The sequence below is a fragment of the Maylandia zebra genome, linkage group LG19, assembly GCF_041146795.1.
Source record: "Maylandia zebra isolate NMK-2024a linkage group LG19, Mzebra_GT3a, whole genome shotgun sequence".
Lineage (NCBI taxonomy): Eukaryota > Metazoa > Chordata > Actinopteri > Cichliformes > Cichlidae > Maylandia > Maylandia zebra.
This window is the reverse complement of record NC_135185.1, coordinates 15243410-15264609: the sequence shown is the minus strand read 5'-3', so window position 1 is coordinate 15264609 and position 21200 is coordinate 15243410. Positions and strand designations below refer to the sequence as shown.

At 39.5% G+C, this 21200-nt stretch overlaps 1 protein-coding gene across 4 annotated transcripts in view; it reads right to left on the bottom strand.

Moving 5' to 3' along the window:
• The window catches only part of rock2a (rho-associated, coiled-coil containing protein kinase 2a), a 47443-nt gene that overhangs the window by 18517 nt on the left and 7726 nt on the right, over window positions 1-21200 (bottom strand). For all 4 annotated transcript variants that reach the window (XR_001167716.5, XM_076877268.1, XM_004559281.6 and 1 more), the window contains exons 2-11: window positions 7018-7099; window positions 6370-6470; window positions 5147-5284; window positions 4700-4960; window positions 3313-3457; window positions 3085-3223; window positions 2538-2629; window positions 1197-1356; window positions 1014-1065; window positions 70-158 (exon numbers count right to left, since the gene is read on the bottom strand). Coding sequence is in view for 3 of the 4 variants with exons in the window: in XM_076877268.1 (XP_076733383.1) it covers window positions 70-158; window positions 1014-1065; window positions 1197-1356; window positions 2538-2629; window positions 3085-3223; window positions 3313-3457; window positions 4700-4960; window positions 5147-5284; window positions 6370-6470; window positions 7018-7099 (1259 nt within the window). In the remaining variant the exon portion in view is untranslated. The remainder of the gene's footprint in view (window positions 1-69; window positions 159-1013; window positions 1066-1196; window positions 1357-2537; window positions 2630-3084; window positions 3224-3312; window positions 3458-4699; window positions 4961-5146; window positions 5285-6369; window positions 6471-7017; window positions 7100-21200) is intronic.

Here is a 21200-nt window from a genome sequence, read left to right as displayed (position 1 = left end):
AGCAAATAAGTGGAGCAACATGATGTGGCTCTTATTCCTCATACACAATGTTCCCTACAGATCACCCACCTGTATTTTTGCTCTAGATCATCTTTGACTTGCTTGTCATTATTCATCTGCATCTCTAGGTGGCGAAGTTTCTTCTGCAGTGCTGCTGACTAAGGAGAGAAAGAAAGAAAGACTTCCAATTTATGCGCTATACACTAAAGTCAGAATTTAACACACACAGGGTAAGAAGACATGTAACATCAATAGCTAGCTAGACTTTGCAGTGACACGCACACTGTCTGAGCACTGGCAGAACGCCTGATGCTCCTCTATAGGAACTATCGGCCTTTATAAGGCCGATAATTAAAATAAATTTAAAAGTCAAGAAAAGACGACAGAAACACCCTTCAACCATGTTTTGAATGTTGTTGTCCTTGGTCAAAATAGCACAGAAACTATTTTCATGGTTAATGGTGTACAGTTTTTAGGGGCAGTCTTTTAGGACTATAAACATTCTTACAATTAGAAGTATCACAACAACCTTAAACCACCACATTAGTCACTTAAAGGTCAGTATTGAAATACAGCTTACTATACCTTTAATCACCTATATTTAGGCAACTGATTAGAAACAAAGCGAAAGTAAAACATAGGGTTTGTTTTGTTCCTCGTAATGGGGGCAGTCTTTTAGGACTGAAGTCAATAAAAGTTCTTCAGATTAGCGTTCGGCTCAGCCACTTATACTGAAAGCTGCTTAAGTCTCTGTGTGCGGCTGAGAACACTGAAATTCTAACAAAGTACAAATAAATCATGGGATCAGGGAAGAAATCCCCCTGTGAGTCATTTCCATCATAATCCTTGATGTCTTACAATGTGAAGTTGATCACAATGTCAACAGGCCTTTTCTGTGTGGTCATGTAAACTGATACCAGACTTATTTATTTCCTGAGGAGCTCGGTCCGGTATTAATGCAGTCGCTAAAGGTGCACCTGGCAGTTACTGCGTGTGGGAGTCAAAGTACTTACCTCCCCTTTTGAATTCTCATGAGCCACTGAGTTGTTGGAAGCATTTAATAACCTGAAGGAGGAAATGAATAAAATCAGCCCAAGGTCAAGGACACTAGAGCCAAAAGTAAATCTATAAATTGTCTTCGTGGAACCACGGAGGTCCCTAAAATCATGGGAAATGAAGAGAATGGGATGATTTACTGGTCTTCTTTGAAGTAGGTGAAGCCAACAAAGGGTAACTGATTGCCGACAAATGCCTTAGGTGTGGGGAAGGTTTCTACATCGCCTTTGTCGTCTTCTATCTCATCAAAGTTGCTGGTGTCTATGTCACTGCTCAGCTCTGGGACCACAGGGGCAACCGCTGAGGCGAGAGAGAGATAAAGAGAGAGACAGGAAAAAGGTGAGAGTGAATTGGTGGAAAAAGGAAGCACTGTGTAAAAATATGTCAGTCTAATAAATCATTTTAATGTGCTCTCTGATCCAGCTGCTGTTCTGAAGGAATTCCTGCTAAAGTTTTAGATTAAAGACGATCAAGATTAAAGAAAAGGTTTGCAGGTGCTGTTATGCTGAATTATATTTCATTTAAATCTAATTTTGATATTTTTTAATGTTGTTTGATTGATAAAAACTGTGAGTTGAGGGTGTGACCGTTTTTGGCTTCTGAAGTAGAGCATGCCAGAAAAAAATTGGAGTACATCTGATAAAATTTAAGAGCTCTCACAGGACAACAACAACAACAACAACAAAAAAAATTACTCATCTGCGGGAGCTGCGTTCTATATTTGGTCACAAATTCTGACTTTCTCCTGAATTACACTTAGGAATGATAATTTTGTATGCTTGATGCATTTCTGGCAGGTATGGCCAAAGAAAGACAAAATCTGCTGTGCCCAAAAGAGATATCCACAAGGTAAACAACTCAGAGGTGTTACTCTGCACACAGAGTAAAGTGGAAGGAAAGGTGAAATTTGATTTTAGATGTAGGAGAACAAAATAAAGTATTGTGCAGAATTTAAATGTAATGGTTTTTGAAATTGTTTTGGAAAGTGCACAATGGGCTTTGCTGGAAGCTGAGCACTCATCTACAGTATATTCTACGTTCATTTCTACTGTTCTTCAATTTAGTAGTGGAAAATCCACTTGCTCTTATTTTAAAAGTTCAGTCGCTGTTAACCATCTAGCCTCTCACTTCCCAACGACCGGCACGCTGGGCAGTTCATTGTCATGGCAGCCTTTGATGCAATTAAGCTGCTTTTTCTTGCAGACAGACAGACTCAAACTCAACAGTCTTGGACTTGCTGCTGGTGACAGCAGTCCTCCTGCTCTGGACATCTGCAGCAAGCCAGAACCTGCAGGAGGTGGAGGTCTAGTTCTGCTCTGTACAAGTACTTTGCAAATAAAAATACCCATGTGATCTGCGCATGCACTTACCCAACCACCAAACACATGGTGCTAAACGAAATACACTTCATATTGAGAAAAAACTAAAACATGTATCATAATGAATGATCATAGGTAGCAGAACAAAGGTTGTATACTAACTGTCTCTGATGGTGTCAAAGGTCCACTGGTCATTTTTGAAGAAAGGATGTCGCTTGATTTCCTCCACGCCGTTTCTGCCTAATCGCACCTCCCTCAAAACAAAAGCAGACAATGAGTTGATTGAATTGGACCTTTGTCCTTAGTTAGAGGTGACTAGGAATAAATCAACTAAGTCATACAAACCTTTATAACCTTAAATATTAAGAGACAAACACACAGATAAGCGTAAGTGTGCTGTTGTATCAACATATTATGTAATCTCTAAGTATTGCCACACAAAAAAAGAAACCTTGTGCTTACGTCTGGGACCAGCATGAAGAAACTACAGCTTAGATATATATATATATAAAAAACATCCCCATGAAAGACAAAGTGGTTTGTGGGTTGACAGACAGATGGAGATGGACAGTTGTGTATAAGAGGAAGAGTTTGAGAGATAACATAAGACTGCTATTGAGGTTCCCCCTGTTACTCTCTCCAAGAAAATACACAGGTGCATTTTCCAAAATGTCAAACCCCCTGACATCTTCTTCTTGTAAGATCATACCTGTCAGTCAGGAAGGCACAGATGATATTCTTGGCATTGTTGGAGATCTCCACATCATCTGGAAAATTGAGGGAGTTCTTGTGGTCCATGATTTTACTGTATGTTCCCACCAAAGAGTCTGCGTAGAACGGCGTGTCACCTAAAAGTGAGCAAGCAACACTGAAATAAATTGAGAGACATAAACATCAACACATACGAGTTAAATTATTTTATGAAATGTTCACCGACCGACGAGCAACTCGTAAATGAAGACCCCTACGGACCACCAGTCGCATTCTCTCCCATAATAGCCATCTCCTCCCTGGGATTTTAGCACTTCTGGCGAGATGTAGTCTGGAGTCCCAACAGCTGTGTCACAGTGCACCATGCCGGTCTGCAACATAAATCCAGAGATCATTATATGTTTAGTACCCTACAGGTATGGTTTGATTTATATGGGCATAAGCTAAAGCAGAGTGTTGATCCAAACTTAAGAGACTACTAAAAACTAATCCTTCCAGGTGAAGGCAGAAGCAGAGCTCACTGTAACAGCTTAGTTATTAAAGTGGACTTGTTATATTTTTATTCTTGGACTACACTAGAGTAGCTAAATCAAGCCATTTTAACCCCTTCCCCTCTCTCTTTAAGCCAACTTTCTTCAGCCAAAGAAACAGTTTGGACAGCAGGGGGTCCCTGAGATGATCACATAAAAATATTGTTTTTCACAGACATCATAGAGAGTAGAGAGAAGAAGAAAAGAAAACTGCTGAAGCTAAACATTTATAGCAATCCAAAGTCTGAGGTTTAGCTTTATTTCTTCTCTTTGGATTTTTTATTAGTGTTTTATATATAACGCTTTTGCACTCTCACAATACAAAGCCCTCAACTATGCGTCTATAGCACTTTGACTGTCTTTTTATTATAAACTGTATTATTATTATTCATTATCCTACTCCAAGTGTCAGCACAGCATCTATCCATCTCATACACTGACATCAGTATTTTCAAGCATTTTAATGATGATAATCTACCACTGCAACACCACATTAAAAAGAGAAGTCATCAACAGCTCCTCTTTGAAATAAAGTATGGGCCTAAAAAACCAAACCAAACCAAAACAAAATAAATCCAACTCTTATCTTTGCCAAAATAGTCTGCTCTAATATACTGGTTTATGCACAAAAAAAGACATTTATTAACTGGGCTTCACTACATCATTATAAGCATCTCAGAATCATTAAAAAGCTGCACCAAATGCAGCCCTGGGCCTTTCACGGCTTCACCCACGGAGCCACATGTGAGAACAAAAATGTTCAATGCAGTCGCAGCGGACTTTAACCTGCCAGCTCTCTGAGCAAAGCTGCTGTAATGTCTCCACTTAAGAAAAGGGCAGGTGATAGTATGATGGAGCAGAAAGTGAGCTTCATTTGTGCTGTCTGACGCACGCCCCATCCAGGTACCCTTGTAGTTACACTACTGAATCGTTACTTGTTTCCATCATATGCAATAAGCCTCAGGCCATATCTAGAGGTTACTTGTCTAAACTGAAGCATTTCTAGTTTGGCATTTGTTGTGTTTGTAACCTGGTAGGAAACTCTGCTGGCAGCAGAGACTCAGGTTTTACACTTTTACTCACCGAGTCCATTTTCATGCAAGTGCCAAAGTCAGCCAGCTTCAGGTGTCCGAGTCTGTCCAGCAGCATGTTGTCTGGCTTCACATCGCGGTGAATGAAGCCCATGGAGTGAATGGCGTCCAGGGCCATCACCACCTCCGCTGTGTAGAACTTGGCCCACTTCTCCGGTACATCATAGGTGCTGGTGAGGTTAACCAGGTCGCCTCCTGGCATGTACTCCATCACCATGTAGAGGTAGTGGTCATCTTGGAAGGCAGAGCACAACTAAAAACAATTTTGAGGTTTAATAAATTAATATATAAAACACATATTTTGCAGAAAATGTATTTCTTTGTTCTAAGTAAAACAAAGGATCCAAAGTAATCCAACTGGCAACACGTTCCCAGTGAATATTCCAATTAATGCACACGAAAGCTTTTTAAAAGCTGATCAGCAACTTAAATGCTGTACCTGCACAACCCAGGGACTGTTGGAAAAAGCCATGATATCTCTCTCTTCCCAGAAGAATGCTGAGTCTGAGCGTTTTATCATCTCAAATTTGCTGAGCAGCTTCATTGCGTAGACCTTCTGTGAGGCTTTATGTCTGACCTGAACAACAGGAAGATAAAGTTTAGAGATTCTCCAAAGTCTAATCTTACTCTATGAGAAAAGTTTGATGAAATGTACAAGAAAAGATACAATTACAATCACAACAGATAATTCATGAGTACATGTGCCACTTTCAGATTACAATACAATTAATGTAGACTTTTTTTTTCTTTTTTTCTTTTTTTTTTTTTTTTTTTATTCCCAGAGTGCATGCTTAGTTGTGGTTTGTAGAGTTTTCAAAAGTAAAATGGGGGCAGAGGCCTCAAGTATCAGGTTTCTCTTGTGGAACCGGCTCAGTGTGTGAGTTCAGGATACAGGCATGCCCTCTACTTTAAAGACTCAGCTTTCCTTTTTGATAAAGCTTATGTGTAGGGTTGCATCCTTTGGTTATGCTGATATAGGCTCAAGCTGTAGAGGGAACCCATTGCCTCTCCGTGTATTCATATGACACCACTACAGAACATAATTTGTGTTTTTGGTTGTTGGTTCTAAGTGTTCATCTTTTCACCGTCCACTCTCCCTTCAGCATAAGCAGCTGAGGTAGATGACTGGTTTACGGTGTCAGTTTGCACAGCAAACCTCGTCATGCAGAGAAAAGGATTATGGAAGTGAACAGGCATTTAAAAAGCTCTTTTCTGATCTTACTAACCACTCAAAGTCTTTTAGAATACAAGCCACAATTAACCGCACATTCATGCACTTCGAGCACTTGTATCTGCCTCACATCCACAGCCAATGTAGAATCACAAATAAACATAACATGTACTTCTTTGGACTGTGGGAGGAAGCCAGGGTACTTGAGGTAATAGGCTAAGGGAGAACATTCAAACTCCACACAGAACTATTCAACTATGCAGGAGATTCAAACCATGAACATTCATGCTATGAGGTAACAGTGCTAACCATGACTGTGGCAATACAAGCAGTAGATACTTTTGACATGCACTTCTCCAAAGTTAGAATCGTTTTGATGGTATGATGGATCCTTGATGGACGACTATACCACTTGTTTTTTTTATAGTTGCTTTTACAAAGCAACTATAAAAACAAAAACAGTGTTACCTGTTCATATGATCAGTACTTACCAGTTGCACTTCACCAAATGCTCCTCGGCCAATCACTTTAACTCTGTCAAAGTCTTCAGACTTCATCTGCAGATCTCGAATCTGGCCAATGACTTTCTCATCTGAAGCAAAGGTTTATTGACAGGACAGAGGAAATGAACGTGCATTAGTGTTGTAAATACAACGCAATTATTTAAGTGAACATCCTCTATATATTTATCCATCCATTTTCTACTACTTATCCAGGTAATGTTCCAACAATTTAAGCTGAGATGCTCAGACTTCCCAGAAGACATATATAAAGATAGATATAGCCACGGTTTTATCACCCATTGATTCACATGATAATGACTGATCCATAAAATGATAGACCCTGTGAAGTATATCCAGTTTTACTATTCTCTGTCTAACGAGTTTCATAGACAATAGTACTCTAATGACTACTAGAATTTACAAAATGAACATAATCTTATGTTAAATAACCTTTGAAAGTAGCAATCAAGAACAAACTCATTAGGAAGGCATTTATTGATTAATACAGCAAAGAGGCAGTATTTTATACCGAACCTTTTACATAAAGTGATGATTTGACTGGTTTTGATAATCAGCCTTTTCTGAATAATTGAGCTGTTCACCTTCTAGATAATCATCTCTCATTAAGCTACTCACATCTGTTTAAGAAGGTCTCAATGTTTTTGTTCTTTCGTAGTGCAGGGTAGCCCAAGTCTAAGACCAGCGCATTCATGGAGTCCTGCAAAAAAAGAGAAAAAAACCCCAAAACATTAATAATAAGCTCTAAGAGATCTATAAAAAAACCCTCCACAACACAGTGGAAATGCTTTGCAGGAAGGTGTTATGAAACCACAATGACACTGCACTGTTAAATAAATCAAAATCAACAAATGTACAGCAAAGGCACTAATGTGCTTTGAAGCAGTTCGAGGGGGTCACATGATTATCTAGAGGATTAACAATTCGGTTGTTCAGTGATGATGCGACGAATCCTACTTCCGGGTCTAAAGTTGTCTGCGTTTAATATGGCTTTTGTGTTGTTAACATGTTTAATGTTTTGTATTTTCTTCTATTTGATCTCAAAAAGCTCCTAAAACAGTCAGTGATCCCTGTTGACCTCCCTCAGCTTTTATGACCGCTAATCATTTGTTTAAGCTCAGTTTTTAAAACCTTAGGATGTAACTACAGCCCAGCCCATGCAGCAGTATATGAATGACTAACCTCACTGGTTTGATTTTTTCCCTCGTATCTTTTCTTTGGCTTTTCATCAAGTCTGTCTTTGTACGGACCGGCATTGTTCTCCTTCATTTTGTACATACCTTTTTGGGGGGCAAAGAAAAAGCAAGAATTTATTGGAACCGAAGAATGAACGTTTTGCGGTGCTGCAAATGCTTGCATTTGATGCGGTACTTGGATTGTTTTGCCACGAGTTCCCGGCATGCAATGCACGAAAGTCACGTGGTCTGTCAATCTCTATTGTGGATGGATTATCTCAGTTGTTCTCCTGGCTGAAGTTTGGTCCTTTTACAGCATCCTGCCATGCGATTACATTTGTTCCTGACCACCGAGAACACTCACGTTAACTTTTATCGAGTGGGAAAAAAGTTAGCTTGTTTATATTATGCTAACATAGCTGTGTCGCTAGCGGTCACATAGCACATCATTATATACCAGCTAGCCCAACTTCAGTAACCCTACAAACGTCACTGCTGTTTAGTTTTCTGTCTTCATTTATGTTAGAAGTGATAGCAGAGCTGTACGTTTTAATTTGTTTCCAAAACCCCGCAGTCAGGACATGCTATATTGTATTTAGATAGAAGCTAGCGAGCTAACGTCCTGCTAACTTCTAACTCCGTTGAATGTCATAAATTCCGTTTTCATGGATGCCTGGATGTTAAACTCAATTGTTACACCTGGTAGAGCAGAACGCTGATCATTTTATTAAAGATGAAAGACTTTAGACAGTTTTTCAACTCTCAGTAATGCCATAGTGATCGTTTGATATATGGACCTGCAGTGGAGTTTAGGCCCAGACACGGCTAGTGACGTCAGACTGAACAACCGGATGGGATTCAGTAGAGCTGGGCGATATGAGATTTTTTCATATCACGATATGTTTTTTTCATTTCAGGCGATAACGATATCTATCACGATATAAGCCAAATAACTATATTTGTAAGATTTAAATGTGCCGTTGCTCACAAGTAAAATGTGAAATAATCAGCAGCTTGTTTTTATTTAAATATTTATTTCCCATAATAAGTTCAACAGGGTAGATGTACTTAAGGAACATGAGACTTTTTCAGATAAATAAAGGCAAATATTGCAAACTACACAAAAGGCAGCCGCTAAAGCGTTTAAGTTTCAAAACAGAACAAACGAAACAGACTAAATTGTCAATTCCACTTAGAAACAAAATATTAATTCTAAAAATAAATCTTAGTTTGTTTTACAGAAGAACAGACAAAACTGACTAACTTTTGTCAATATCAAATAAACTGAGAACTAAAAGGAAATTCTCAATCTCTCCTTGTTGTATAGCTGAGCTTTTCAAACACTTTTAACAGTTACTTTAGTCTGACAAAAGCCGAATGACGAATTAGCGCTTCCAGTCAGAGACTGAGGCTACGTCCACATGTACACGGGTATTTTTGAAAACGGAGATTTTCCGTTTTCGTTTTAAAAAATAATCCCGTCCACACATAAAGGCAGAAATGAAGGAAAACGCTGCTATGAACATGCCAAAGCAGCAGGTGGAGCTAGATTCCTAACCGTGCCGAAATGTTGGCCAATCAGAAGTCTAGAAGCCTCGGTGGGAAAAAGTAAACAAAGCTGGGGCATAGAAGCAGAACCGAGTCGTATGTGTGGAGGGACAGTAACTGTGTGTATATGTAAGCATTTAAACACTGCAGAGAGTAGAATTAACAGTAACAGTATTGTTGAAATTCATTTCACCGAAACAATAACGTGGCGCACAGTGTGACGCATGCACCAGTTTATTGTATTTCCAGACTTGCTTTCGGCACAATTTACAGTGCACGCTACTCTGTTTTTTGTCAGACTTGAAATAGCCGAAATACCTTCACACTACGGAACTTCTATGGCTCTTCCGTTCGACAATCTCTCCGGCATTGGAACCATCATCTGTTTTCTCTTCGGTCACGCTCGGTTGATTTTTCTAGTCGGCACACTCATTTCCTCCATTACCCGCTGGCTCCATTACCCGCTGGCTGCTTCCCAAACAAACACACGTGCGGCTTGGCACTTGTGCTGTACGTAACAAGTCACGCGGACGTGACGCTGCGGCTGTGATTGGTTCGGCTCTGCGCTACTTAATTTGGATTGGCTGACCTTTTTTTTTTTTTTTTTTTTTTGAGGACAAGAGCGGCGAAGTCTATCGCGATAGCTTAATTTCTCTATCGAGTAAAAGTTATATCGCGATACATATCGTTATCGTTCTATCGCCCAGCTCTAGGATTCAGAATATGGTGGCATGCTGTCTGTCCTTCCTCCCCTCAGCAACAGCATTTTCAAACTTGTCACCTCTATGGAAACATTAGTCACAGTGCTGTTGCAAAACAAATCAAGCCATCATAAACGGCGCATGGATGGTAAAAGGCTGCGTCACACAGCAAGTCACTGTGTTTTTGCATGAAATGAGACAAGTAGTCATGAGCTGCCAGGAAGTCTGTTGTTTGCATCAGCACTGATTTTTCACACATGATGCAGATGATGTGACGTGTGAGCACTCACAGATTAGGTGTCAAAACAAAAAGTGCATTCAAAATTTCCATAATTTGCCATTTACCAGTTTTTTTTTTTTCTTTTTCCTCACTGAGATATAAGTCATTTGGCTGCACTTATTTTAAGGAAGTATGAACTATAAAAGAAATGTGTCATAATCAGTAAATACCAGCTTATTTTTATCCCCTTATCATCACGACACAGCCACTGGTAATGAATTAATCCAAAAGATGAACCATAAAACAAAATTAAAAATATGAAATCTAGTTTCAAAATTAAAAAATAAAAATGTATCTAATGTAGGGGAGACCATAAATTCATGAGGGAATCTGGACCTGAGCAATTTAAACAAACAAACAAACAAAAAACCTGTATGGAGTATCTTTTGTTTTCTTTATTTGGTGCTTTAAATTTTTTACTTCCTTAGCAATAATATGCTGTTTTGGGTGCATTATGAAATGATACATTGTTAGTATTGCCTAACTGCTTTTGCACACATGTATCAAATTAAAAGTAACCCACACTGATAGTAAATAGAAAATATTCATCAGCAATCGCTTTAAAAATGTTTTTTTTCCCCTGCAAGCCAAAAGCCAACTGTATTTTTGATTGTTTTGGATTTTGAATCTAAATTTGTGACAGAGAGATGCTACAATGCATCTGAGTTTGTGTGTAAATAACAAACATTTAAACAATAGGAGCATAAAACAACCAAAATAAGAATGAGTAATGTAAAAAAAAATAAATAAATAAAAATAAAGGTAGAAAAAACTAAAAGGAATATATTACATTACAGCATAAAGGTCAGCAGTTCTTTCATCCATTGTCCATTATACTTAAAAAAAAAAAAAAAGACCTTATGAGTCACATCTGTGGGCAGATTACTCCAGAGATTTGTTCCATAAAAAAAAGAAAAAGAAAAAAGCATATGTAAATATAGTGAGCAGAGTTCAACAAACAAATGAATAAAAATAAGATAATAAAAATAAGTGAAAGTCCACAGTCTCAAAGTTGGATGTCCATTTCCCCAATGTTTTCTGGTTTTTATTGTTTGAAATTCTCAGAGAGGAGGGTATTTGTTCCACTTCACATATTTCGTGAATTATTTTTGACCTTTCAAAGACTTAAAGAATATCCAAAAACAACAATTTTCTTGGTCAATGGGCTTTTTATTTGTTTGTTTAACCGGCACAGATAATAACAGAACTTGACTGCAGGATAGTTCACATGTTCTCTGATGACTACTAATTAACAACTTTTTAAATTTCTGAAAAGAAACTCCTTCGCCTTCAAAAGTGTTAAAAGATAACTCCCAGGTTCTTCGGAAAGGGTTTTAAGGAGATCCATATTAGTATCTTTCAGGCCGTCCAGTAAGCCCTTTAAAGCCATGGTTTTGTTTCCCAGCAGCACATTAATCTGAAAATCATTTGTACAGCATTTACTAAACCTAAGGGAGCAAAACCAAAAGGCTAGGCTGAGATGGGACCTCAGAGGGACCTCACATGACCTAAATAAGCAGCTAATGAGCATCCATCCTATTTGGAAAGCTTCTAAAAATAAATAAATAAATAATTTTTTTTTTCAAGCATCTTCCATTCCAATAAAGGCAACATGCTAACTTAAAGCAAATCCAAATTCAACATTACAGACCACTGACCGCCTTTCTAAGGACAGTTTATGTTCTATTTTCTCACCACTGCACAGAACGAAAACAGTTCCACATCAATGCAACCCAGCGAGTCTGAATGAAAAGGGCCAACTTCCCCTCAGCATTTCATTCAACACAACAGTGCTCAACTTGACTGACTGGATACACAAACAGCAACTACATACAGAAGAAAAGTGTTTTAACTGAAAGCTGTGTTCCTCGAGAGAGACAGACTGTGGAGCAGTGACTCATTTTTCCATCAGCAGCTGCCTTCTTGATTCTCTGATATTCTTCTGATAAATGATGAACACGCTGTTTCTATAACCCTTGGAAAAGAGGCGGTCCCAGAGATAAAGTCACCTCCACATACACGCCACACAGTCATAGGCTCAGACCTGCATTTACCACACTCATAGTGCTGAACACCCTCATAGTATTTATAGGCATGTGATTATTATTATTATTATTATTATTATTATTATTATTATTATTATTATTATTATTATTATTACAGCATGTAAAGTCAAAGGAGCTTGCAAAGAAAAGCGTCTGGACTTCTTTAAGTTGCTTGAAGACGTTTCACCTTTCATCCGAGAAGCTTCTTCAGTTCTAAGGTCAAATGGTGGAGAGTCCCAGATATAACCTAGTGGGAGTAACCCCCCACAGAGGGACAAAAGGACCCCCTGATGATCCTCTAATCGCCTCACAGACATACAGCATGTAAATAGCATACAAAGTGCTTCACAACTTTTTGAAAATTCACACAAAGACACATCCCAACCTACAGTATATAAATTCATACCTGTTTACAGAGTCTCAGCTGTGATTAAAAAATTGACTACAATTTTAAATATGTGGACCGTTTCCAATAGTTGGATAAAAGTCCTTAGCGGCCGATGACTTCCTTAAGTCTAGACTCCATGGACATAAGTGTTTGGATGTTCAGTCAGGCTATCTTCAGTTGGTGTTCGTTTATGGGTATCTTTGCCTTCGGTTTTATGTTCAGTAACTGAAAAGCATGTGCTCCTGGCTGAGAACAGATGACTGACTTGGCCAATGAAGATTGTTTTGCAATGAGAAATTCTTTGGTTGTTTTTGCAATATACTTTGGTATATACATTGTCACAAACACTAGTAACTTTGCTTCCACCGTATCTGAGAGCTGATGTGGCATGCTTCTGTTCTCAAGTGGTTCCTTTCCTCCTAACTGCATGTTCGTATATGCATATTCTCTTGTTCATACTGGTCGGGACAAAGGCTGTGAGAATCTCAGAGTAGTTGCTTCGAGAAAATTAGAGAGACTAATTTAAAGAGAGGTATATTCAGTGACTGAGGCCATTAGGAAAGTATTTACCAATGTCATAAAGTAAGGGGGGCATGGGTTTGTCCCCCCCTCCAATAGGCTTCTATACAACCAAATTTCTGAGGAAATAGGAACAAGAGGAGTCACCCCATGCTGGCACTACACGCCTATCTTGTGTAGCAGCTCTACCACTTACAGGTATTTGAGAAAGTGTGTGAACAGCTGAATAAAACAAACCCAACATTAGACACACTCATTCTTGTTCTTCCTCTGACACACACAGTCTGATTCATGGACATTCCTGAAAAATGTGTGGCAGGCAACAAACAAAGCAGCTGATGAGTATTTACCCCAAACTAAACAGTGGCCAGTACATTATTACTCACAGATGTATTTCAGTTATTCTTGTGACATCTGATTACCTCAAACAAAACAAAACAAAAAAAAATTCTGTGATGCGTGTTGTCCTGTTATTCTTATTTTTCCCCGACAGGAAGAAAAGCTGGGCACTGTACTGCAGTATCGCAGACATTTCATAAGTATGACCCAGGGCAATGCAGGGAAACCATTAAATAAGCAAAGGACGGACTGTTGCTAACCTCTAATCGTTACAGCGTGTAACAGTAAGGAAGTCATCTATCAACTTTTGTCAGCTATGCATTCCTCAACGGTCAATAAGGAGCAGTTCGTAACACTGGACCGAGCCAAATGAGAACATGAGAACACGACGCAGTGCATACGCTGCATACTTGTCACTTTCCTTTTTCTTTTCTTTTTCTTTCATTATTGCGCTGTTAGGCGTTGTGATACAATCAGTTTCATCACTTCCTTTCTAGGCTTCTCCACTTTTTTGTTCTGTAGCCTCTCAGACTTATCTGCCCGTCCTCCTCTCTCCATCGTTCTCCGCTCGGATGAAATCGGCTTACGTCGAGCGAGCGGAGCACTCTGTTTCATCAACTCAACTTCCCCATTAAAGGACCGACCTCTCACAAAACTACTATTTAAGGGAAAAAAAATACACACATGTGTGGGGGTGGAGAGGGTTTGTCGGGTGCGTGTTTGTGTGCGTGCACGTGCGTGTACATATACCTACATGCACACATGCGCGAGCATGGCAATACAGGAAATGATCCACCCCACCCCAGGGCTGGCAGATAATTTCACTGTGTCATGAAGCCAGTCCCTGTGTGCAAGTCATTTCCTCTGAGGCACCGTTACTGCTGCTACTGCAGCTCTATATTCGTCAGGCGGTGAGAGACAATGAAAAACACATAATGGATGCATAGTAGCAGTGTCCAAAATTAGCTCAATGAATCAACAGCAAAAATCCAACAACCAAGCATATTTTCATATAATAAATCGTCTTTGTGTCACATTGTAAATTTGATTTAGTCCATATTGTATGTATAATAAAAAAGAAACAAAAAGTATTTTAAATATAACACATATTTATCAGAAGTTAATCAGACACTGCCCAAGTACATGTCTTGATCACGAAATTCTGCTGATTGATGTTTTTAAAGTAAATCTCTCAGATTAGTCTTTGCCGTTTAGTGGGGGTTTATTAGGGATCGTGCCTGGCAGGTACTGGTGTGTGTGTGTGTGTGTGTGTGTGTGTGTGTGTGTGAGAGTGAGTTTTGTGCATTACACTCCTGATTTGTTTGAAAAAACACTTTCAGAGTAACCAAACATAATTTCTTGGCACTTTTGATGTGTTCCATTTGTCTTGGAAGTCGGATGTTGGAGTGACATTACCATCGAGATGAGTGTGTTTAAATAGTAACATGATGTAGCAAACAAACAAACAAAAATAAAAGAAGCAGGATTTATTTTGCCCCTTAGCAAGGTGGAGCCACTGATGCATTATTAACAACACAACAGCATAGTGCTTGTTTATTGCACAGCTACACAACGTTCACAGATAGAACCCAGTCAATGCTTTGCAAATGGCTTATTTATTTAGAGTCACAAACACACTGCAGTGGTGGCACGGATTTTGCACTTTTACTACCGCTTGTGTTCACAGCCGCACAGCCCCCATTAAGTTGTGGTTTGTGGAGCGGCTCCAACTTTCCGAGTTGAAAATTCCGACTTCATCTCGGAAATTCCAACTTCCAACTTCAACTGGAATGCACCATCGGCCACTGATTCATTCCCATGATGTAAGTGTTCACTGAGGCCATTTTAATTCGGCTTTGTAGAATTCTTTTACCATTTTTAAATACAAAACAAAATATGACACCATATGTGGCTGATGTACAGGAAGACAATCCCATTGATTTTATTTTAAAAGTCATGGCTGCCATTGCAGATAGCAGATATTCCCTACCAGCTTGTTCACCTTTCACTGTTGATGCTTTGCACAGTCTCTCTCGATCACTGTACAGACTGACTCTGTATTCTGGACTGCAGCTGGCGATAGATTCTCTCTGTCAGGCCACTCTAACCAGAATCTGAAACTGCTGGAGACATGCGACAAGCTCACACCATTGTTAACCGGATAAACATTAGTAATACTAGTCTGCAGCGTCAAACCCCAAGAGCCTCACTTGAGATGAGCCTATTGTTCGATTATAGATTTGTCACAAATTTAAATTCTTCAACAAAACTGTCAGAAAGCATAATTTTCTTGCATACGATACTTTTATGATAACGGCAGTTGCCTGAGCATGCAGGCTGGAATATGTTAGTGTCTGTTAACAAATCAAGTGTATTCATTTAGGGTACTGTGTGCATAGCTTAAGTCATTTTCAAAGGCGAAAGAACAGCCCACAAAACCACGACAGGCTCCGTGAAGTGACTTACAATCAGTCCTGCCGGCTATCTATGATAAAACAAGCAGCACTGCTCAGCATTTTCCACCAGAGACGGACACACGCCTGAAAAAGGCCACACATGCAGCAAATGTACGTGAGATGCATCCTTTTTCCTGTCCATGCAATGAAAGCAAACATGCACAATACATCTTCAAAGTAAGCAGAATGTAAGTGTCATTCACAAGTTCAGAAATTAACTGCCAGTAACCTGTCACATATTGTCAAAGTGAAACGGCTCAAACAGAAGACTGGAGAGAGAAAGCTCTACACCCAAGCCAGCACACCGTAAAAGATCGAATGGAGAAGGAATTCAGTTTTGCAGATTTCCAACTTTGGACATGAAAAAGTTGACAAAAGCTGTTTGCTGACAGTTGCCACGAGAAATGCAAAGTAAACACTGGTAACGCTTGGACTGGCTGCAGGCACGTAGCAAACATTCCCCATTTACAAGCTGGACCTCATGGTGATATATTTTTCTTATCCTTGTCCTTTCTGTATCCCTCCTTTAAATAAGATGAATCAAGTGTGGGGGAGGTACAAATAAATGTTACCATGGTGATGATGAGAGGCTCCACAGCGAGAGTGATATTATGTTGGTAGACACGCATTTGGTTTATTTTATTTTGTTTGCTAATTGCACCAGTCCACTTCAAAATGCTTTCCTGAACCACATTTATAGTAATTCTTACACTGCAGGATTAGCAGTAACCTCAAAGGTCATGCATAATAAGCCATTTAGTGCATTGGAGTTACACAAGGGAAATGACTGCAAATAGCTCTTTCAATTAACTTCCATTACTATAAAAAAAAATAAAATAAAATAAAATAAAATAAATGTAAATGCAAAGGCGACTGGAAGTCTGTGGAAGCAGCATTTCTTGAATATTAAATAAGTGGTTAAGTCTCTGGGGGAACGAAGCTGCATCAATAGTTTTAACTTCAATGAATTTGAGACAATAAACAATAAACAGGTAAATATATAACCTTACTAATAATGACAGTCACTAAAACCACAAAATACTGACAATACTCGTTCCTCATTCCTTTAAAATGTGACATAAACTGCCATTTCTGGTCTTCATTTAGTCGTCTCCCCCCCTTAAAACAGGAATGTGTTTTAAGTCCAGTACACAGGCCTAGAAACCAGTCAGCAACCTCCTACCAGCCAACAATAACAAAGGCAATTTGTTTGTTCCCCAACTTTTTGGCAAATGGTTACTGTCTCTGCAATATCATTTGCTAAAGCTCCGATAAGGGTCCTGAAGATGGTTCAGTCACACACAGGAGGGTCACCTGAAAACACAATGTGTATATCCTGACTGACTGGCAAGTGGTTGCTTGAGAAAAAAGGTCACAAAGAGGGTGATGCACCAAAAACATCCTTGCAACTCCTTTGGTCACTAGGAGATTGCCACAGTAGCCCCCGGTTATAGAAATAAAGCATAACTTTTACTGTAAAGGTGAACAGTCTCCATTTGGTTTATGTTACGTCTTTTTTGTTGTTGTGATTACAATTGTTAGCAACAATTGTAATCACAAAGAGGTTTTTGGTGCAGCACCCTCTTTGCCAGCAATTTCTCCTAGCAACATCTAGTAGCCAATGGGGTTATTGACTGGCCTCTAGGGCTATGTGACTGATGTCTTGCAGTCACTAAGTTATTTTTAATATTTAATTTAATTCAATTCAATTTTATTTATATAGCGCCAAATCACAACATAAGTCGCCTCAAGGCACTTCATAGATACAGAGAAAAACCCAACAATCATATGACCCCCTATGAGCAAGCACTTTGGCAACAGTGGGAAGGAAAAACTCCCTTTTAACAGGAAGAAACCTCCGGCTCAGGGAGGGGCGGCCATCTGCTGCGACCGGTTGGGGTGAGAGAAGGAAGACAGGATAAAAGACATGCTGTGGAAATTTACTGCATTTAAAATCATACATGTTTATTTTTTACATTCATGATTTTGGACGTTTTGGTCCTCTGTATATATAGCCCTTTCGGATAACTAATGTAGTGTTGGCTTCGCTTAAATTAAAGGGAATGTTTATTTCTGTAATAATGAATGTGAATAATTACAGATTATCCAGTCAGTTTCTTTAGCACACTTTGATATATAGTGGGCTACACTTCCTTGTAGAGTTATTAACATCCTTACAGTCTCCTTGAGCTGATAGGAGTATCTTCCCAGTCAGGCTTATCAGTATGAATTGCTATGTATCTATTAGATGGCTCTTTATCTCTGCTATACTGTAATCCAGCCCGTGGGTTATGGCTCGTCGCATAGCAACTCCTGCAAAATACAAAGAGCTGAGACTGGTTGAAGTCGCAGGAGGCAGGCATTTTATAAGAGCGCCGTTTCGGCACATTCTATTCTTCTCCCTTTTTATTTACCCAACCTGCCGCTGACAGAGCGGTTGTTCTCCCCTCGCCTGCTTCCATTCTTTATCACCCTATAAAAAGCCACGTGGATCCACCAGTCAAGAATGCAATGATGTTAACCTGAAAGAAGCTAAAAGCAGAAAAGGAATAGCCCTAACTATTAAAAGTCACAACCTCCCTCTGCTCCACTTTTAGTCCACTCCCCCCCACCACTCTTCCTCTCCTCATAACCGTCTCATCACTAGGCATGTGGAACAGAAAACAAGCAGCACTGCTCTGAGCTTTAAAAGGATTGAGCAGAAAGTTGATGTTTTGATAGAATTCCAGCAGTTTTAAAAATAGTTGTGTGGATAAATGGTGGGCTGGCCAGCCGGGCAGAGCGAGGGGACCTTGCCAGGCAGAGCCCATAAACTCTTCGAGAAAGACAACAGCAGGAATCCTGGGTTCACAAATAGCGCAGCTAATGTCTCCACTGGGAATAACAATTACTTCTTGCTCCTGAATTTGACATATTTTTGTCTCATGCTCCTGCGCCCTCCCCACGCTTTATTATTAAGTACACTGAGGAATGTGCCAGGAAAAAAGGGGCAAGGGAAGACTGCTTGCACATAAAAACTTAATCTCAAATCTTATAATAACGATGTTCTGTCAACCAGCCATTCTGCTGTTTGACATTTAAAGTCATGTTCTATCCATTGAGCACAAAGACTGCATTTGTGCAAGGCACACTTCATTTTGGCGGCAACCTGTCACAATTCATACTAAAATGTTGTTTTTACTGACAATTAACCCAAGGATTACATCAAGCCTGCCCTGGTTAATGGCTACCATTTTCCAGCAAACTGTTGGGCCTCAAGTCTCTGAAAAAAATTCCTCTAATTAAGCAATCCAAGAGGGAAACCGAACCCTTTCCTTAGAATTCAGAAATTCCTTTATTTTAAGTCTATTGCCACAGACTGTATAAAAGACAGACATAGTTTCTTAGTTTAAGAAGTGAAGCCAACTTAGAAGTTTCCTTAACCTGCATTCCTTTTAATGCCAGCAGGATGTGATGCCTGCAGTTGCAAAAATTACTTACAAAAATCTATAAGTAGTAAATGTTTTGTGTCATACTGAGTAAAATGTTCTCTGGCTAACAGCTTTCGACAGTCAAAGCCACCACGCATTCAGCACATCTGGTTTGAGCAGGAAACAGCAGGATGGCAACAGTGAAAAAAATGCTCTTCAGAAGCTAACCGGTGACAACGTGGTGGCTATTTCCATATGTTCTCACATTTATAAAATGCTTTTCTGGCCTTTTCTAACCTCTTTAGGCTACAAGTTACATTCTAGCTGTGCATAAAGTGTGTTATTCTATACATTTCAAGTACTTAATCTACTACACACCCACAGCCAAACCATACATGTGTTTGGACTGCAGAAGGAAACAGGGTTCAAATGAGGCGAGTTGCCTGTGCTAACCACTGCACAACCATACCACCCAATATGAGGCAAATTTAAATTACAACACACACACACACACAAACAAAACAAAAACATAGCACTAAGATGACATCATTAGGCTTAGATTTTGTTTCGATCCTTTGGCATGTCTATGAGTACATTTGTATATAAATATTTTTAGTATAGACACAAACCATTTCAATTATAACTGCCAGCTTCAACACAAACACTCCCGGTCTAAACTCGAGTGCGAACATACGAATGTCCTTGTTTGTGTTTACTAAAGGCAGTGAACTCACTGACAATCTGTAGCTGTTTGGTAATGAGCTGTATAGCTCTATTGTTGCTGCTGGCTACACACAATGCAGGCTGTGTGTTGCTAAGATCAACTGAATAAATGTTGTTTGCTTGTGAAAATGGACACTAATGCGTATCTATGAGTGCCCGAGCCTGTGCATAAGCATGTGTGCATGACAGAAAGTTTGTGTATGCGTGTAGGAGGCTGTGTTTCACCAGCAGGTTGTGATGGAATGATAAGGCTGAGGCCAGATGGATTGTGCGTTATGCGTGGGAGCCTCCTGTTCTCTTCTCTGCTCTTCTCACTCACACCCTCAGTTGAAACTAAAAATATACCAAGACTCAGGTATTAAACTCCTCAATGCTCGCGCCACCGGGGGAAGATTTTGCACAGCATGACAACAAAGTCAACAACAGGATTTTTGCCGTCACTGTTAACCACAAAGCCATTTGCATAACTGAGTTCATGACCTTTACAGTTTTGATCGGTGTGGGAACTGAAAGTTCTTCAAAAGTTAAGTCTTCCTGCAGAGCAGTAAGATTCAAAAACTATGCAGGAAGGTCACAGAACCTGAGTGCTGCATTATAACCAAATCCTACTTTAAGTTAAAATATCAACCACAGTCTTTATGTCTAGACAAAAACAGCAAAGAGATTAAGGTGAAATCTCTGTGTGCATACATGAGAACCCTACACCACCGTAAACACATCAATATCTCAGATTTCAGCTTTGCTTCTAGTCCAAATGTCATATTAAGGAGAAGTCTGGTTTATTTCAACCTGGCAGACTTCTAAATATTGTGTCTGGAAGAGTCATGTTAACTTTATATTCTCTGTTGTGGTGACTGAGGGAAATGTGGACTCAAAAAATATGACAAAACTGGCATGCTGGCCCAATCACTACCAGCGTCTTTTGTTATGTGTGTGTGTGAGGCTGACTGAGTGTGGCCATAGTGTCAAAGTCCTTCCAATTCTGGTTTAGAGTAGGCTCAAAGTCCACAGAAGAAGAGCCAAATCACATGGATGATGACACAGGGAAGACAGAAACGCAGGAAAATAACACAAAGTTCCTGTAACACAACACAACTCAGGAAACTAGTACTGTTTCCTGCCCTCATGTTTGATGCAAAGAGGGGGGTCATTCCAATGCCACAATTGGAAAATCTCCATGTAAATTTTGAGAAAGTCAATTCTTGTGCTTGCATTCT